A 19,886-nucleotide genomic window follows, 5' to 3' on the forward strand; every position below is an offset into this window, starting at 1 on the left:
TAGTGCTGGTGAACGGCGCTCAAGCGTGGTCGGCGGGCGCAGAAGCTGACGTGGTCGTCGTAAACAGAGGAGATGTTGTTGTGGATCGCGCAAAGGAAAGTCAGGGAACTCCAGTATGTAATCGGCTTCTTGCTGCGAGATGCGAGCTGACAACAAATGGGCAGGCGCATTGCAAACGTGTACCTACGTGGCCACTATACCAGTCAACGAATCTATCGCGTCCACCCACCCCCACATTCGCAAGCGTCTACCCTCCATCGTTTTTTGCTGCATCACTCGAGTCACAGTCGCGCACCATGGCCGACAAATCGTGAATACGTCGGTGTAGGGCTCTACCAACCGGACCTACTTTTGCAGGGCAACACATTCCTCACTCCCAATTCCTCTCTGCCCGCATTTGTGCCGTCGACCGGCCCATTCTTCAGCGTTTTCGCTCGAGCGACGCAATTGACGCCGTTTCTTGACTGCTGTCGCGAGCAATTGGTCCCCCGCTTGACAATCTCGAGGCCCTAATGTCGCGAGCTCGAATCTCCATATCGGGCGTGGGGGAAGGAGTAGGCATCGAGCAAACCGCGGAATACACTTCTTTCAAGCACACACATCGATTGTCTCTCCGGATTCGCTACCACCTATATGTCTGTCTGCTTACCTTACCTACTCCTCACGTTCAGATTATCTGCAGACTAAATTCGAAATCTTTTTATCGTTCCGTTGCTTCTTGCTTATATCTACTGTACTTACTCATTTTATCAGTACAGACGACCATTTTGTTGTCTGCGATATACTATAACACCCCAGTCGTTCATAATCCACGCTCGCCTTTCTCCGTGCAAACTTGCAAACGACTTCACAAGTACTTTGACGTGTAGACGTGATGCAGTGCTAGGTCGACGGAGGAAGACGCTTTCGTTGCTGGAGGTACCGTAGTAGAGTAAGAACACATCTGAGGGCAAAACGGTGAGCAAATAGAAAGTCGACAGAAAACACTTGGACGCACCGGAACATCCCACCAAAACTTTCCAGCTCTGCCCTTCCCTCGTAGTAGCACGCAGAGCGCTACAGTCGCGCAAGCGTCCCGTAACTTGAACAGTAGGGGAACGCGACGCGAAACGAGGAGGGCAAAAGTGAACCCCACAACGAGCAACAGAATCACGCTGGAAAAGCGGCGTATGATGGAGCATCATGAGGACATGGATGGGAAGCTTTTACTTGTGGTATAAAAGGTGTGGAAGGGGAGGAGTTCGTGTTGGGGTATCGTCACGATATTCGCCGACAAGCGGCGTTGACAGAGCAAGCAATCACTACAGTAGACGGGGGTCCGACGTCGGAAAGGCTAGAGGACCGTCGTGGCAGGAAGAGAGGACAACGCGGATGGACCTGGTTCTGCGTTTGGTGTGGTATGCAAGAAATAAACATGGAGACTGAGAAACAAGTCCAAGAACGTACCTTCGATACTTCAGACCCTCGAAATGACTTGCTGAAGACCATTAACCCCATCCCAGAGTGTATTATCCCACTGCGCTTGGTCGTCTCGCTCGAACGAGAAGAGTTTCAGCCTTGCATAAGGATACAGACGAGACTTCGCATATGGGCGTGGCCAAACGGCGTGGGCCTGCGCCAATGGGCGTGCACGCCCGTGATGGCGTGGGCGTGGCGTGGGCGGGCGTGGGACCCTCCGCAGAGGCTATGTCCCCTACTATGGCGGCGACCGCGAAGCCTCGACGACCGTTATGCGGCGGTCACTTGTCCGCATCACCGTGGAGGCTTCAATCAAAACACATCAAAATGTGCTGATCGTCGTCAACCACGGTGCCAAGATGTCTTGGCCAAGCTGTCTCAAAATTGAGCAAGTGCTCAACATGAGCTCAAGGGTGCGCAAGGGTGCGTCGGCCCGCCAAGAGTTACTGGCCGCGGCCGCGGTCGATGCTGCACCCGCGCCCGCCCCTGCGCCAGCCTCCAGGCCAGACAGTGGCCGCCGCAGCTTAGTCTCCCGCCCGGGCTATGGCTCGTTCTCTTTCCCGGCGCACCGGCGACACGTTCCCGCTGGTGCTCGTCGTTGTCGTCAGCTGCGCCGTCGGTCTGCGTCGGTCGCGGGTTGGGTCTGGCACGGTCCGGACGGCGTATGGTCGGTGGCCGCCAGCTCGCACGGTTCGCAGATCTCGCCGCCGACTGAAGATAGTGTGGTATGAAGCCTTCCAGCTCCTTTAAAATCCTGTAACAAGTCTTAATACTTGCGCTATATAGAAGCCCACGCCCGTTTGTCCGGTGTGCCAAGCGGGACAAACGGGCGTGCCAAGCCGACCAATGGGCGTGGCACGCCTGATGGACGGGCGTGGGCTTTGATCGTCAGCCAAATCCCACGCCCACGCCCATCCACGCCCGTTGGCGCAGGCCCACGCCCATCGGGCACGCCCAAAAGTGAGCTCTCGGATACAGACGGGCAGATGTCGAGCGGGGAACTTGTGCGGGCTGTACTCGAGAGGCAGGTGTTCGTGGAGGTGCGAAGAGAATGTGGGCCGGTAAACGAAAAACGAAAGATGATGTGCGGAAGAGCCGCCCGAGGGATAACGAAATCAGTGGGAGTGGGACTCGTCCAGTCCGCATCACTCCCACTGATCAGTCCCAGTCCCACTGATCAGGCACTAAGCGAGTCTGATCAGTGGGACTGATGCCTTTGCGCTTGACGTTGTGTTACGACGGAGATCAAGCCAAGCCCTGCGCAGCAGGCCTCCGTGGCGAGCGGCAGCCCGCGGCAGCGTGGGGTCCGGGGCGAAGCCCTGGTCGGGGTCCGGGGTGGAAAACCCCGGCCGTCGCGGCCGGCGCCGCAACCCAGTGCGGAAAGAGAAGTTTAAGCCCGGGGATGTTAGAAAAAGCCAAGAAGGGGAGATAATGCTCCGCGCAGCGGGCCCCGCGGCGAGCGAAGCCCCCGGCAGGGTGGGTCCTGGTCGGGGTCCGGGGTGGAAAACCCCGGCCGCCGCGGCCGGCGCCGCAACCCGCTTGTCCGCGACAGGTCCGCTGATCAGTGGGACTCGTGCATGCGTCACGTCGGACGGCACGAATCCCACTGATGAGACGTGAATCAGTGGGACTGGGCACGAACAGTGGGATTGGGCCAGTCCCAGTCCCACTGATTTCGTATACACTCGAGCCGCCCAGTCGACAACATCGGGTTTTGTCGAGTGACTGTGGCAGGCATATGATTCGTAAGCCGACCCGCCGTCGTGAACAGCCCCAGACCAGTATGTCCTCGTGAGCCTGCGCAGTGTCGCCTGCGACGACAGCGCTCAGGCTCGTCGCGGAGGAGATGGAAGGGGTGGTACTACTTACTCGTAGCGCTATCTAGCGACGAAAGCTGACAAGCAAAATCAGGATATGCATGACGTTGGGCGGATACGGCCACGCACATTTATCACGATACTCTAGCATAGGATACCCACAGCAGGGTGAAGTCCCACCAGGTTACCGCGAAACGGCCAAACACTTGGGAGACTGGACCAAGATGGCACAGCTCTTCCGATGCTCTTGCGCACCTCACCCGCTCTCCCCATATTGCCAACATATTGCCACATATATCACACATCTCACCGTTTTAATCGACCATGTGGACAACGAAGAGATAGCGCTGGCCATGAAAGATACGACTGTGGCATCCGTCTTCCGGTGTTTGTCAGGGCTACAAGAGGCGCGCATACGGGGCTCCACTACAATTGGAGCCAATTTCGATAGTAAACCGAGAATTGACTCCGGTATCATCCAGACTTTCCTCGACATATACACTAGTCATCAACAACGCACTGGCACGCGCAGATTGAAAGCCCTCTCCTTGATCGATGTCGATGGCTTATCTGTTGAGCTTGTGCGTAAAACACTCGTTTCTGCCGACTCTCTCAACTATGTTCGTGCTCGGCTCGAGTTCGATGCCGATTCGGAGTTGGAGCACAAGGATGACAACAACAAGAATAGCAGTCCACTGGCACCTACTTCACTCTCAATATTGTCCAGTTGGAGCGTTCTCGATCTTTTATGTCATTTGGAATTTGCACACCATTTCAACTTCCTCCGTCATCTGACACTACAGCCTGTACAGGACATAGCAGCTCGAGATCACCTCAAGATATGTTTCTTCTCCGCGCAAAAGTTGGAGACGCTGCATCTGTCCTTCCACCGTAAGGTCAACATACAACCTGTCTTTCCTTTGCTGACACAGCAAAAACAGATCCGGTTCAACGACTCGGACAGGACACTCTTGCATTTCCAGTGGACTTCCCACGTCTGCACCGGGTCCATCTACATATCGGAATGCTCTTCGTAATGGGAGATGAGCACGTCCTGTCCTCCTCCGTCGCCTTCCTCACTCATGCGACCGAAGTCCACTCGCGAGCAAAAACGCGTCCAGCGGAGGCCTCGTACCCGACTAGCATGGGCCAAAAGAAATAGACGCCATGTATATGTATGGCGGCAGCACGAGATCGGGTCGATAGGGCCACAGGACGCGACTTGACAGAGTATTATTCGTGTCGTCGAATCGAGTGACGGGTCACGCGTGACGGCACGTGCAGAGATGTGGGAAGGGAGGGACGCGACCATTGGAGTCGGTAAGCTGGGCAGAGGATATGAAGTTGCCTGCGAATAGCGTCGGTGGAGAATGTTAAAGCAACATTGAAGACTCTGGTTCGGCTTTCTCCTTCGTGGAGAGGGCAAACCGCCCGCTTAGCTGGGGACTCTGATTGAGCACGAGAAGTATTTCTCGAGGCGCGGCGGCCAAGGAGACTTGCCGAATTGCTGAAGGGCAGCAAGAGCGGCCGCAGAGACTCCGCCTTGTCGTCGTTTGCAAGCTAGAACAGAATGGGCGCCCTTCCGTATGGTCGTGGGTGTAGGGGGACGGCGAGCGGCGAGCGACAAGTCGACAAGTGGTGGTAAAAGAAAGCGGCAGGCGAGTGGGTACATGTCCTCTTGCCTGTGGCGGAACTTCACTTTTGATCGCTTGGCCCGCAAAACAGGCCCGGGCGCGGGCTTCGGAGACCATCGCCCGAAAGATGATCACGTTCCGCAAGCCCCTTTGCCCCGATTTCAATGAAAGTTGATGGGACCGTAGAACGGTCATTTGTTGTCCGATTGACACAATTTTTTTTGCGCTTGGCGCGGAATTCCCGGCGCTATCGACGGCGCATCACGAAAAAACGTCAAAACCCGCGAAAACCCGCGGGTGGCCCGTGACGCACACTAGGCGGAAGCTGCGAAAGGGTTATCAGTTAGTAGAAGCCCGAAAGGAGGAGATAAATAACGCACTTTTTTCGCTCTCTCCACGTAGCTGGTTACTCAGCAATTCACGCCCTCACCCGTAGGTATCCAGGCGTGCCGGTGCAAGAATGAAAGCGCCATGCTAAGTCTTGGGAAGCCGAATATGTGGGGAACCGAAGCGAGGAGTACAGTGAGACGAGCTCGATAGGCCCCGCGAGTTTGTGTGTGTGCGAAGAAAGATAAGGGTGGGACCACTGATTCGATTGCGCAGAAGATTAGTGATACGACTCATGCGGTTAGAGCCGTCGTTCACGCACGCATGCGTGTACATCCTCCTCGCCCAGCCCCGACAGTCCCCTTGCCGCTTTGCGAATTGGCCTCGAGTCTTCCGGTTTGCGGGAAAGTTTGTCGGTAGTCTGTCAAGGAAGAGGTCAGCAAACGCGCCGCAAAACTGCAATGCTCGTTACACACCTTTAGCAAGACCCTCTAAATCCCGCGCCAGCACAACGCCCTGAGACTGCCAACACGTAGTCGTTTGCGCCAGTTTTCAAAGCCAAATCAATTGAAGACGGCTGAAAAAAATGAATACACGAGCGGGAGAAAAGGGCCATACACACCGGCCTACTCAACGGCCTGCGACCCCAGTAGTGCCGAGTTCCGGCTACGAGGGGACATATAGAGTAGGTCGTTTTTGTGATTCTTCGTGTCGTTGGCCCGTCGCGGAAGCTACAAGAAAAGTTAGCAAAAGCGGGCTGACAGACCGGATAGCGCACCTTCCTGCTTCCCCGCTTATGGCCACGGCTTCGACGACGTCAAGCTCCTGCTCCTTCAACCCAATCACCTTGGCGCGGTCGCACGGGCAGGGTCTCACTCAGCGTGTCCGGTTCCACAATGGCTGGGAGGACACTTGGGAATGAAGCACAAGAGTCAGCGACGGGGTATCCGCGAGGGATGGTGATGACTCGCGTGCTCGCCAACTAGGTGGCCGAGCGGAGGAGATGTCGTCGTGTGGGTCGGTCGTCGTGGTGGAGGGAGAAGAAGAAGATCGGTGATCACATGCTCGGACCGGTGCCGATCTACCTTCTCTCTTCTCCACCACGACGATGGCAGACTCACCTTCCTCCTCGCTGTCCGACACAATCTGTGGCTTGTTCGCGTCCTAAAGCAGAGGTGTGTGGCCTTGCGTAGTGCATCTTCTCTTTGCTGACCTGTCTTGCAAGTAGTTCGGCGGTGAATGCTGTCGCGGTTCTCCCTTCTCCGACCATGCGATGGCCGACTGAGTCGTTCTCGAAAGGACTGACACCTCTCAGGCCCGCGGTACTCGAAACAAGCCGCGTTCTTGTCGCCTCACTCCTGAAGGGGAAGCTTTCAAGTTGGGGGCTGAATCGAGGCGCAGGAGACCGGAGGCTGGCGGCGGGAGCTGACGCGGTAGATGATATGGGAGAGGAAACGCAACGTTTGGAGGACCCGTATGGCGCCGGCGCTGGTATTCACGGTGCGTAAAGCTATGCGCTTGTGCTTGCCAAGGTCGTCCCTAACATTCTTCCTCGTAGACTCTCTTTCGACACGCTGCATTCTCGTCCATACTTATATTGCCACCTCCTCGGTATACAAAGGCCATTTCCTTGTACAGGAATCCGATAAGTATCTCCTCCAAACGACACAAGGACGCCGGCGGGAACAACTTCCCTATTTCAAGACCTTATCCGTGTCCAGCGCTGCGGCATACTCGTAGGATCGTTAGGTTAATCACCAGTCGCGCATACGCGTAGAGCTCTTGCTCTATTCGTCGATACACCACCACGATTCTTCAGTAATCCCTGCCTCTCCGCACCTCCGCCTCCACCACCATCTCCAACCCACACCTCTCCGTCCCCATCTCCCCCGCCCGTGGCCAGCGTCCCCGTCCGTCGATGTCTCCCTCTCAAAATCGGCCAGGTCACGTGCCACGCCGGGCCTGCGGTCCCGCCGCCGAAAAACCCTTGCTACCTCCTCATAATCAAGCACGACGCGTATCGCTCTAGGTCTATCGAGCGTACCTCGTGCTGCCACGCATAGAGGGCTTTGCACTCATATCTTTGCCCCAGCGTCCCGTCGTTGGGGACAGTTCCGGCGGGTGCCAAGCGTATGGTCACTATGGCAGCAAGGGGAAAGGGCGGGCAGGAACGAGTGCGGTGGATGTACAGCGTGCTTGGCGGTAGATTGGTGGTGCTGGGTGTCGGGATTTCAAGAGCTAACCGCGCGCTCAAGGTGCGTAAAGTCATGTGCTTCTTCTTGATGTCGTTCCTGATATTCTTCCTCGCAGGCTCTCTTTCGACTCGGACGCGCTCCGTTCCCGTCCATCTATTGCCACCTCCTCGGCATAAGACATGTTTTCGAAGGCCATTCACTGGTGCAGGATTCCGATATCTCCTCCAAACGACACACTGTCGTTTCAAGAGCCCAGTGTCCGCGTCTGGCGCCGCGGCATAGGATAGTCATTACGGATGGCTCTGGTGTGTATCTCCAGTCGCAACCCAGCTTCAGTCGCTAACGAAGCTTCCTAGTCCCATCTACATGCGCCACTCGCCACTCACTAGTAACTCGAGACTCGAGACTGTCTTGAGTGACGAGTCAGTCACTACAGCTGAGTCGATGGCGCGGACTTTTATTCATTCCACGAATAGCTGTATTCAGACAGAATAGCTGTATTCAGACAGTAAGTATGTACTCCTTGTCCTTCTTGCGCTATCTGAAGCTGCTTCTAGCTCCAAGACTCGGACGGCCACGACTTCCAGCCTGAGCCCAAACAGGTTATCGCTTCCCCACCAACCTGCGCACTCGCCTCTTCCTTCTCTCTCGACGCCTGCACTATCTTGGCTGGCACGGAGGCAGGGTTGGCGACTCCGAGGGCGAACGATTCGAAATTAAGTTGTCGGACGACAGCTTGCATACCCGGAACTTCTCCACTTCCCCTGGGCCCGCAGGTTAGTGGTATATGATGCGGAGTGCTCGTTGATGAGTCTCTTCAGTACCAGGAATGTCGCGCTCAAGACGCAGATCGTGGTGGTGAAGAACGGAGATCACATGTCGGCCCGATCTTAAGCTTCCTTCTTCTTTTCCGCGACGACGACGACGGGACCGACTTCGTCTTCCTTGCTCCCTATCGCGCGGCTCGGAATTGCACTGCTAGAGCTGCTGACTGCTCCGGTCTTTCCAGCCGCCCAGTGCCCAAATGGCTTCGCTGACACGCTTTCGCAGACGGCGCGGCTCTTGACGACGGGGACAGGGGTGTGGCGATACCGGCGAATGGGAGTAGCTGTCAGGATATTGGCTGGGAGAGTAAAGCTGGCTGCCTACCTGCTCCCCGACACGTTCTGACTTTGCCACCAGAAACAGCGCCACCACTGAGCTCCCCTTTATCGTCAGCAACCGGCGCTGTCATCGCGCTGTGCCGACCTCTTTCGGCCATTGTATCTGTCATCTGACGGCGGAAGGCCACGTCTCGGTCGATTTCGCAAGGTGACCTGTGGGACGCGACGCAGCGCGCGCATGGGCGATGTATGTTAAGGAGAATGGATGGTGGATTGGTGATGTCGGGCGGCTCGGGCCTTGCTTCGACGGACTGCGAGCCGCGTTTGCCGTTTCGCGGAGGGCTATTGTGTCTGGGAGCGGAGCGAGGGCCGTGGCGTGAGTCTCTGCTGAAATCAATTGTTTCGCTCATATTTTTTCAAGGGTTAGATATTCTTGCATGTGTTGATACCGCAGAACGGAGAGGAGCCCGTTATATATGCAACCTTACTGATTCACGAACTGCAATGAACGTGTCTGTCTTTAACCACCGTACTACGAGCCGAGGGCGTCGCGTAAGGCGCCACTCTCCAGTACTCAAAGTCTATTTGGATTCAAAATTCGCCACGTTAGCGTCAGACGGCTCCAGAATAGGGCCCCGCTCGACCAGCGCCAACCGATAACGATACACCTCCAGGATGCCTTCCACCGTGAGGGGCCTATTCTTGCTGCGGCGATACGCCGTGCCCAGCTCAATCGTCTTGTCGACGTCTACGAGGCCCTGTCTTCAAGTAGACACAGCTGGGGTTAGAACGAGCTCGGCAAGAGCAGCCTAAAGAACGCACTCCTCTGCCTCGTCCCACCGCTTGTCCGTGCCGCGCACACGCGATCCAAACTCGCTCAGTCGCTCCCACATACCCTTGGCCAGCGCATTGCGGTCCATCTCCGGTGTGATGAGATACCCGAGTAGCGCGGGGTTGAGCAAGGCTTCCTTTACTGCGGAGAGCGTAGGTTGCGAGCGCTCGTCGAGGTAGTGCAGCGCGATGCCGTGCGGGCGAAGGAAGGCGTTGAGGGTTTCCATGGGTTGCGTGTGAGATGTCGTGGTCTGTCTTTAATTAGACCTGGCAGCAGTGAACGGGGAGGAAGGCGCGAGGCAAATGTCCCCGGCATCCACGGCCGCCTCTCAAAACCCATGTGCTAGGAAAGTGGGAGAGCCGAAAGGCATGAAAGAAGCGCCGCTGCGCCGGAGAGGAAGCTTGTGTGCTTTTGGTTTTCGGAAGCAGCACGTGACTGGATTGGGGATAAGAAGCAAAAGTGGAGGAGTACATTGCAGTAGCGCTGACTGGTTAACGCCTCGCGAGGGAACAGCGAGTGAAAACGGAGGGACAGATTCCAGTGAAGCAAAGGATGTAAAGATAACAATGGAAGATGGTAACGGTGAGTAGAAGGAGGGAGAACACGATCTATTATAGTATTGGTAGTGGAGGAATTAGAGGCAAGGATCGTCTGGAACCGCGTCAATAAGGACGACACACTCACTTGATCAATCAGCACCCCCTCCGCGACCAACTCTCCTCCTTTCCGTGCCCCAGCAAATTTTCCAGCCTCGCGACCCTGCCCGCGACCAAGTCCACTCGCAGACGAAAACGCATCCAGCGGAGCCCTTACACTCCAGTACCATGGGCCAAAAGAAATAGACACCATGTGCGATTATGGCCGCAGCATGAGATCCGGTCGATAGAGCCGCAGAATGCGCCATTGAAGAGGAGTATCGTGTCGTCGAATCGAGCGACGGGTCACGCGTGACGGCACGTGCAGGGAAGGGAGAGAAGCGGCAATTTACGTCGGCGTGCTGGGGATACAGAGATGCGATTGGAGACTGAGTTGTAGTTTTGTCTTGCCCCTCCCTCTCGTGCTCCCCCTTGCTCGACGGCCAAATACAACAGTTTCGCGGATGGGATGGGAAGGTCCAGCGCCGAGCGGCCGGTGGCGAGACAGCCGTCGAAGACACAACCGTAAACAACTTGAAGAGCAGGGGCTGGTCTCGCGGCCTCTCTCTCTCCTCGTTATTTCAAGAAGCAAAGCAAACGAGAAGCCCAACAGTTTTGTGGTCATATCTGGTGGGTGGGACGTTTGCGAGAGAAGGAAGAAGAAGAATGGAGCTTGAATGGGCGGAAACATTGTCAGCCCCAGCGTGAAGAACACATTATTAGAAACGCACATTCCAAGCGCACGATTTTCCATATCCAGAGCCCCTCCCTCGCGCCACAATCTGAAGGTAATTCCGGTCCAAAGTGGTGCCATGCAGAATTCGGGGTAAGAGCCTTAGAACGGGGGATATTGGGTGAAGGGAGCGGATGGTGCATGCTCGATATGCCTCAGGCAGTGTGTGTGGAGAATAAACCGGGAATAGAGCAGCTGGATGGATTGCGGAAAGCATTAGCGACAAGTTGGTGCTCAACGCACGTTTCGCGCGGCAGCTCCCAGTGTTCCCATATCCTTGCCGCAGTATCCTTCACGGATGTGTGCTTGGGAGTTCAGCGAGTGTCTACCAGGGCCACATATCGCGCCAAACAGAAACGTTACGGGCACCAGCCTTCCTCTGGTCGTTTTCAAATGGCGACGGAAGCGGGGGACTGAAACCGGTCGAGGGTGAACTGCGGCAAGCAAGAGGGCGGCCCTGAGGGTAGTAAACCGAATTCGAAAGAGAGTAGATGGAAGAAGCGTGGAGAATAGCTGCAGACGGAGTTACTGACCACACAAATGACACGCTGGATAACACACCTGTTTGCGCTCTCCCAATCCCTCTCTCTACGTCCTTCCACTCCCTCTTCTCCTGCTTCTCCGTCGTCTGCGCCTTGATATAGAATTTCCGTCTAGTCTACCTGAAGTAAAGTAACAAGTCAGAAGAGCGGTGTTTGTGGCAGGAAAAGACAATACGCACGAGGCAAGGACAAACCAGATAGCATCGCATGACTCCCCCCGCCGTCCTGAGGCCTGGCATGGTCGAGCAGAGTGGCACATGAATAGATGGTGGTCGTGCGGGGAAGAGAGTGTCACACATCATTATTTCTCTCTCAAACGTCAATACTGCAAGCGCCAGACAGCCCTAGACTTATACGCCGCCTCTCCCATGCTGCCAGTGGCTGTCAAGACATGCTGTTCCTTCTCGCCACCGTCTCTGCCCACCTCCGCAGCACAACTGACGACTGTCGCGACATAAACGACTGTCGCCGGCTATTCGACATCATCTGGGGCTGCTTGGTCACCGTCTTCTTGTGTATCTGGGTGTCTGTGCACCCCAATGTCCCGCCACCAACGTCTGCGCGACCTAACAAGGGAGCTGGGCTATGGAGCCGTGTGAAGTGGACTCTGCTTGACGGCAATAGACCGTTATTGCACCGATTCAAGCTCATGGTCGTCGCTCTTATTGCGCCGGAGCTCATCATTGGACTGGCCGGGAAGCAGGCAATGATGGCTCATGCTTTCGCTCACGGTGCGTTAGTACTCGTTGAATCTCATCAACTAAGTATTGGCAGAATACGATCTATCTTTTACGCACGGGTTTTTTATTGTCATGGGCGGCTTCGTCGACGCAGACGGCCACCCCATCGTCACGAGAAAGCAAATCATGGCCGGAAATGTATTACGAGAGATCCAAGCGGTGCTCGAATCGGAAATCGAGGACAAAAGCAAGGGCGATGCCTTCTCAAAAGGCCTCGCACTTTGTCAAGGCCTCTGGTTCATCGCCCAATGCGTCGCCCGGAGAGCACAGCATCTCCCCCTCGCTGAGCTCGAAGTTGCAACGCTAGCGTTCGCTATGATCAACGCTCTCACCTGGGTACTGTGGCTGCCAAAACCACTCGATGTGCGGACCCCGTTCAAGCTGTCTGTAACATCTGTCCCCGCCAGCGAGAGAAACTCATTGCCATATTCCACTCGCGGCCTAACACTTTTCGAGCGATTTGAGCTTATGTTCACAAACCTATACGCGCTGTACGAGTACGACCCTCTATCAAATGTGGCCTTACCGACATTCTGGTGTGCAGCCTACGAGGACTTTCAAATCTTCTCTACTGTGCTATCAATGGGCATGGCTGTATGCGCTCAACTTCTGTGTGGCTCGCTCTTTGGCGCAATCCACTGCATTGCGTGGGCCACGGCCTTCCCCTCCATTGCTGAGATGTGGCTGTGGCGCGCAGCAGTGCTCGTTCTTGTCGCGGCACCCCTCATTCTCATCTTTTATGCATGCCTGGAAATTCAGACAACCCTCATCTCAGATGCTCATTGGCAGGTTGCACTCATTATCGTCGCCAGCACCTACTCGCTGGCCCGCATTATTCTCCTGGTGTTACCGTTATCCACCCTGCGTTCGCTGCCTGCTGCAGCTTTCAGAGATGTTGATTGGAGTGTCTACATACCTCACCTGTGAGCTAGGAGAAATATGTTAACATTTTTTGGCCGAGCACCAGTTTGGCGATGAGCATATCTTGAATTTGGGATGCAACTTGGATAAGTTATAACTCGAAGCTTCCATAGCAGCGGCCGTAAAACCAGTCAATGCCAGAGAAGGCCGGCCAAAGAATGGTGAGAAAACTACCATAGAGCATCGTCTACAGGTCAGAGCGGCGTGAGCAGCAGTATCAGCAGGTAGACAAGACGAAGGAAAAATTACTTAGATCGACGCGTGACACATCTCTTCTTCTTCATCTCCCCCACCACCACGGACAGCTACTCCGTCCTCACCAACCCGTCCTTCCTCTCCCCTACACATCCGCCCTCGTTATACACAAGCTCACGAGAAGTCCGGGGTGTCGGACAACTCACCACACGATGGCTTACTGACTGCCCGCTTGTCCACGCCAGCAGTCGTGTCCTCGCTCATGCGACGTCGCACCAGCGCCTCAACAATCGATTACCGTGGTTGCTAGGAAAGGAGGAGCACGGTATGGGCCAGCGGGATGAAGAGATAATGGTCTTCTTGGTGTGTTAAGCGCGACATTTTCCTCCCCTTTTTCATCTGACGTGTTCTTGCCCCAGATCTCGCCCGCAACTCTCCTTCCGGCGCTTTAAAAGGCTCGATATCACTCCCTCAGCTCGTCCTTGAGCGGCATATCCCGCTCCATCAGCTGTTGGACGACAACGGATATCGACAACGGAGCCAGAGATATAGCAGGACTGAAACCCCGTTAGAAGCTCACTATATGGTACGTGGCCTTCGTTTTTACTGGTCGTACCACTCACGTCTTGTCTGTAGGCAGCTAGACAACTGCCCCGCGGGACATACTTTCGCCACACGGAGGATCCCATCAGCCAACTCTCCAACACCAGCAGCAAAAACACGCACCCAGCCGGCGCGGTCACGCAGCCCGAGTTCTTCTTGCTGCTCGCCTGCGCGCCGTTCGCACAGTTGTCGTGCTTGCCGCCCGACTCGAAGAAGTCGATGCCCTTTGCGCCGTTGAAGAAGATACTGCGCGCGGTGCGGCCCTTGGCGAGGAGCACGCACTGGCCCGCTCTCGCCGCGGGTTGAGTTGCGATGACGGCACCGGTTCAGCCGGCGCCGGCGACTAGGAGGGAGGTGAAGAGGGCAGTGAATTGCATCTAAGTATAGTCGCGTCAATGCATTAACCATTCGTAAAGAGAATCACGACTAACCGTGAAGTCGAGCTGAGACGATGTCGTTTCTGCCTGCAGCTATTTATGCAGCAGCAATGTGAGCGAATGAGAATATTTATGGGGAGCGACCGACTGCTGCTGCAGAACTGTCACAGTTTTGCCGAGGGAAACGAAGCCCGCCCAAGATATCGGCGGTCGTTGAATCATGTCAGTGGCAAGCCCTGTCCTCCGCCGCGGCATCACACACCCAGCGATATCACGATTCGCTGACCGTCACGGTGTCGGCTAGTGAATATAATATGAGGACAATACACGGGAAACAATCACCAAGATACCCTACGGGCTGTCACGAAGCCTTTGCTCTATGAGTCTAGCACATGCCAACGATTCCAGAGTCTAGCACATGCCAACAATTCCAGAGGTCGCGGGAGTGGTATTCCGATTGACTTCCTTCACGGACTACCAAAGTAGTGCAGTATCGATAGCGAAACATGGTAACAAGAGCTACTCGTAAAAGTGAGGTCGTGCTCGATGGAATAATTCATCGCGGGATTGCAATGTCGATGAAGGATGGGGTTTGCAAAGCCAGGTCATGCGGGCGCAAGCGTGACCCGCGCCAGAAGGATCTGAAAAGCCTGGGGGCAATTGTCGGCGGGCATGCGAGCGCCGAGCGGCAGCGGTAGGTAGATGAACGCGACTGAAGAACTGGGTCTGAAGGTACCGGGAAACAGATAGAGTGTCGCCAGGGCATTTCGTTGTCGTTTGCGCCATAGTGCAAGCCGTGGTATTGAACGAGAATGTCGGAAGCATTGCCGGGGTGCAAATATCGAGGCAGCGGTAGCGCAAACCGCTTGACGAGCGGGAGTGCATGGTATGTAGTGTCAAAACGCGCAGGGCCTCTGGCTATCCAAAGACCAAGTAAGTACGAAACAGAAGGAATAGCGGTAAGCTTTACTCACCTCCGAGTCTATCTTATGGCTCGCCGACGACAGCAAACTCAGACCTCCGTCCCCGTCCCAAGCCACTGCCGACCTGGTGAGCCATTATAAAGCTTCAGGAGAGAGCGTAGACATACCCTCATGCGCTCAGACTGAAAATCTTTGCGACGAAACGCATCTGGGCCAGTCAAGCGGGGGCAAAACATTGAAAGCACTTGAGAACGCACGCTGCTCTCCCAGTATCCACTTCCCCAGCGGCATTTCGAGCCGCCCAAACGAGTTGGCGTCTCCGCTTGCCAGTGGTAGCACGAATGTCTGCTGTCGTAAATCTCGTTGTCGAAGACGGGGATGTCGCAGCGGTGTGGAAGGGTGAATGCGGGTGGCGATTGTGCCCGCGGGAAGTGAAACAAGCTGGGAGCATATGGGTGAGCAGAGACATTCAATGGGCAGCGCTCAGAATACACACTTCGACACCCAAGATTTCGCCTCTGCACTCTTGCCGTCACCCATGTCTCTTTCTTTCGGTACTCTAGAGTTGGCTTGCAGGCCTGCTTGACAATGCATAAATGGTGAAAGGACGGCTCGTGGGCATTCTGAGCCGCGGCATTGGCTGGGGGTGGTGGAGATGAAGAGAGAGTGATGACGTGTGACACGCGACAATCTTCGCTGACAACAACCTCCACCAGCCCGCAGAAACGACTTGACTCCCTTCCTGTTGTTGTTTTCATCTTGGCCAGCTCTGTACTTGGGTGTCTCGAGTCCTCCATAAGTAATGTTCCAACCTTTGCTTATCTATTCACCGCTCGACCGTCAAGATTGCTTCAGCTTTTTTGTCATGTCTGGCCGCGATCCTGTCCAGGCGCTCTCATTCTTCTGTGCCCCTCGCCGACCCGACCCTCCTCTTGACGGCCCTTCTATTTCTCAACTCAGAGACGAGGCAGAGCGGGTCAAAAAGACGATTCATCAACTGAAAACCCAGCTACAAATCCTTGAAGACTGCTCCAAGACGACCTATCCACCGTTGTCTACCCAATCAACACTCTCCCTGCCGAGATACTCTGCCACATCTTCGCGGCAGCAGTGTTCTCCTCTCCCTCCCTCGATGTTAACCGCACGCTACTGCAAATTACCGCTGTCTGTCAACGCTGGCGGCGGATTGCTATCGCGCATCCACACCTCTGGACGCAATAAAGTCCATGCTTAAACAGATGTGTAAACCAGTGGTTTAGGGAATAACATTAGGAAAAACTTAAAACAGCTAACATTGTAAGAATCAGTCAATTAGGTAACATTTTAAGCAGACGCTAAATTTCTATATTTACAGTGTGAATGCTCCCCGTCTCCGAGAGCTTTCCATCAGCATTCCCAGTCTGGTCTTGACACTTTCATTCCCTGCTGCTTGTCATCGAGCTTGCGCCGTATGGTAGAGGAAATCCGCGATTTGCAGCACCTGCAGAGAACATTTGGCGTTGAGGTTCTGATGCCGAATGGCCATCCGATGCGGGAATCATGGGAGTGCAAGAAGCTGAAAGACTGGGGTGTTGACCGATAATTTGTTTGACTTGTTGTACAACATTGGATATATAATAACACTTCAACTCTTGGTCCATAGACAGACAATGCGGCACTAAAAGGAAATAGACTGGCAAAAAAACTTGAGTATCGTTATTCCTCCAACAAACCGGCGACGCCAGACTTGAAGGCAAGCGACAGCAGCACGCACGTCCTCCAGCGGACACTCCCTGTCATCTAATCCTCATGGTGGAGCACCTGCTCGAACGCGAATGCCACTCTGCGGCGCGACGACCCCGCCTACATGCCCACTGTCGCTGCACAGAACACGCGCTGGACGAAGACCTTCCACTGCGGATAGGACGGCCAAAAGAATTGGGTAGAGAAAGGGAGGTGTGGGGCACATGACAATATAGCAGTGGGAGCCACAGCTGCTGTATCAGGAGAGATACATCGAAGTCTTTCGAAAGGCCATGGGTCCACGTGACTTGCCATTTTGGGACACACTTTAGATTGGGTCGTGCGGATAGCGCAGGCGTCGACAGGGAGGTGGCTATGCAAGACGGGAAGGTGATGAAGCAACGGCAGTAGCCATATCAAGTTCGGACAGCATTGTAGGGATGAGGTATGTGTCGAAACAGCGTCAACGTTGGAGAACGATCTTGACAATGGCCATAACCGTCGAAATACGCCAAGGGAAGCATTGAATGTCAGGGTGGTGGTGGCTTGCAGAAGAAGATACGGTTTGTAGGCCTCTACACAATGATTTCGCGACGCTGCACGATTGTCTGCTGGATGTGCTTGGGTCATCTCAGGCCAAAAAGGCGTTAAAAAGACAGCCGCGCGTATGTCTGGCTTTGAGGAAGCATTGATTGAAGTCGGGTTATGGGGTTTCGCATTCGTTGTCGATGAGCAAGAATCCATGGGCCTTGCAGTGGTCATCTTTCGTGAAGAGGTGATGGATGTATTGACGGGTATGTATGTGGATATGCATTCGTAATATGTCTATCTGCCCCTTAGTGGTTAGCTTCGATATTCTCAGAGCACATAATCACCCATACCAGAGTTCTCCATCGCAAGGCTATTCAAATTGGCTGTCCATTTTCGTCACTGTCGATGGTGAAGATGCTTGGTCCCGGGAGAAGGAGCGCGACAGGGCCAAAGTGGGGGTGAAACGAAGACAGAGGAGGGACAAGAGTGCCGAAGATGTGCTCGAGCCCCGACATCTGGGAGAAACGGTGGAGAATGAGTCTATTGAGCGGAAGGGGACCAGTCTTTGGCAAACGAAGGGCGTTCTCTGGCTCTGAAAGCCCTTGAAAATGGCGTTGGAAGCGATTGTGGATGTGGATACAGCGTCAGCGACAAATAAACGCGGTATGTGTGGATTAGTGAGGACTTCATCGTTGCTCCGAAGTCGCTGCACAGTATGATTTGAGAGTGAAAATTGAGTCCTAAGGTTGCTATGATACACTTGAAAAGCGAGAAAAAAAACAGGTCAACGCACCAATAAGTACCCGCAATGCACCATGACCCATGTGTCGCCCCTCGTCTAGCTTCCCTCTCCCTCTACATCCTCCCCTGCTGCAGCAGCACTTCTTTCGTCTCCATCCACCCCGTGCTTTGAGCTGAAGAAGGCGTTGGGATAGGTGGGCTGGCTTGACGACATGACCGCGCAAAGAGAAGAGGAGAATTTAGAAAGTGTGATGTCACGCCTTCTGGCTTCAAGCTTGCTCTTCCTTTCGGTTCGCGAAGAAACAACACACATGCTAGCGTTCCTAGTGCGGCTTCCCTCCACTTCTCTTCAAGCCAGCGCTAATACTCAACTTGCTCTCAAGCCCTTAGGCAACAACTCAAACGTGGCTCAGCTTCAAATCCGGGCCATAGACGACGACAACTTCCTGTTCTTGTTATGGAATCTGATATTGAATACAAGAGTACCCCTCGTTTAAGTGTTCTCCTTAATCCAACGCCTGGCGACTGCGATGTTGTCATCACGACAGTAAACGCAGAGGTGTCCTCACTCTGAATCATCGACTCATACTAGGCAACCATTGAACGCCGCTGCTCGTGTGTCATCTACAAAACAACGCGTCAGCACATATACATACACTCCCGCAGTTACAAGCTTGAAGCAACATACTGTTCAGAATCGGGTTTACCAAGCGGGTATCCACCCCACTCTGGGCCAAAAACGACTCCAGAAACAAGAACGTCATTCGTCGTGTTGCCGGTGGGGAAGGACTGAACTCCGCCAAAAAGGACGACGGACGTCGACATGGAACTGGTTGATAGGTCCATTATCCATGATTGAAATGTATGACCCCATGGTGCTTGCTGGTGCGGTGGTGCCAGAGAGCGCTGTTATGTCGACTGCTTTCAAGTTAAGTCGCAGCCTACTCAGTCTAATTTTGGTCGCCATCATAACAATTAAAGCCAGGCCCAGAATTCGGAAGGGGCCCAAGCCTTCTGGCCACGCAAGAGCAGATGTGTCCCTGGAAAATGATCAGTCCCAGCGGTTTGCTTCTTCTCTTAGCTATTGTGGAGGGCCAGTATAAGTAAAAACAACCATCTTCGCCAGCAAAACGCCGACCATGGGTTCCTACGCCTCCACCCTCAACGACACCAACAACATCCTCTACATCAAATACGCAGCCAACAGCGTCGGGCTCGGGATCGCAGCCGTCGTCAGCGGCCTGCTCGGCGTCGTGGCCCTCGTTGTACTACTAGTAACGGGTGGTCTGATTGCCGTCGCACTCGTGCCTGCGGCTGCGTCGCTCACGTTGGGCACCACGGGAATCACGCTGACGCTAAGCGGTGTTGCGCAAGTCTTCCTCCCCCCTTTGTGTGTGGTCCGCTGATCACTTAGGCGCAATGGACCTAGCGACCAGGGATGCAGGCTACCGGGCCGTCGCGCCCGGGAACTCGTACAAGTCAAGCAAGCTCAGCTTGAGCCTCGTGCACCAGGCGGATGTTAAAATGGTCCAGAAGGTCAACGACAACACAATCACTATGTGGTCGGGGAGCTTCACGGTGTTCAGTGGCGCCACGGCGAAGTAAGCACTGACACGAATAGTGGAATCAGCTTACTCACGGTTGCGCCAGCTCGGTGAAGACATACAAGATGTCGCAGCAGCTCGGGAAGCTGGAGATGAAGCAGTTCATGTTCACGGACGCGAGCGACCAGACGCCACTGGCAGGTTTGCCCTCGCCGGACAGTTTGCCAACTTTTCGCTGGTGCAGTTTCCCCGACCAGAGTTCGGTGCGGTGGACTTGGGATTGCACTCGACATGTACCACATCAAAGCTGGCG

General features: G+C 54.7%; 3 protein-coding genes across 3 annotated transcripts; 1 reads left to right on the forward strand and 2 right to left on the reverse strand.

Annotated features, from left to right (window-relative positions):
* Positions 1-10,350: 10,350 nt before the first annotated feature.
* Positions 10,351-10,951, reverse strand: MIND_01424800 (uncharacterized protein; the record flags this gene model as incomplete). Its single annotated transcript, XM_037370630.1, has 2 exons — positions 10,351-10,673; positions 10,733-10,951. The coding sequence occupies 2 exons, from the start codon at positions 10,949-10,951 to the stop codon at positions 10,623-10,625; spliced, it is 270 nt and encodes an 89-aa protein (XP_037213011.1). The 3' UTR covers positions 10,351-10,622.
* Positions 10,952-11,598: 647 nt separating this feature from the next.
* Positions 11,599-14,041, forward strand: MIND_01424900 (uncharacterized protein; the record flags this gene model as incomplete). Its single annotated transcript, XM_037370631.1, has 5 exons — positions 11,599-12,007; positions 12,051-12,939; positions 13,243-13,499; positions 13,552-13,718; positions 13,769-14,041. The coding sequence occupies exons 1-5, from the start codon at positions 11,668-11,670 to the stop codon at positions 14,039-14,041; spliced, it is 1,926 nt and encodes a 641-aa protein (XP_037213012.1). The 5' UTR covers positions 11,599-11,667.
* Positions 14,042-14,631: 590 nt separating this feature from the next.
* MIND_01425000 (uncharacterized protein) lies at positions 14,632-14,997 on the reverse strand (the record flags this gene model as incomplete). The annotated part of the gene is made up of 1 exon (XM_037370632.1): positions 14,632-14,997. One exon carries the CDS (start codon positions 14,995-14,997, stop codon positions 14,632-14,634), a length of 366 nt encoding a protein of 121 aa, XP_037213013.1.
* Between the last annotated feature and the right edge of the window lie 4,889 nt (positions 14,998-19,886).

Source organism: Mycena indigotica (genome assembly GCF_014461135.1).
Source record: "Mycena indigotica strain 171206Taipei chromosome Unknown Mind.scaff0019, whole genome shotgun sequence".
NCBI lineage: Eukaryota > Fungi > Basidiomycota > Agaricomycetes > Agaricales > Mycenaceae > Mycena > Mycena indigotica.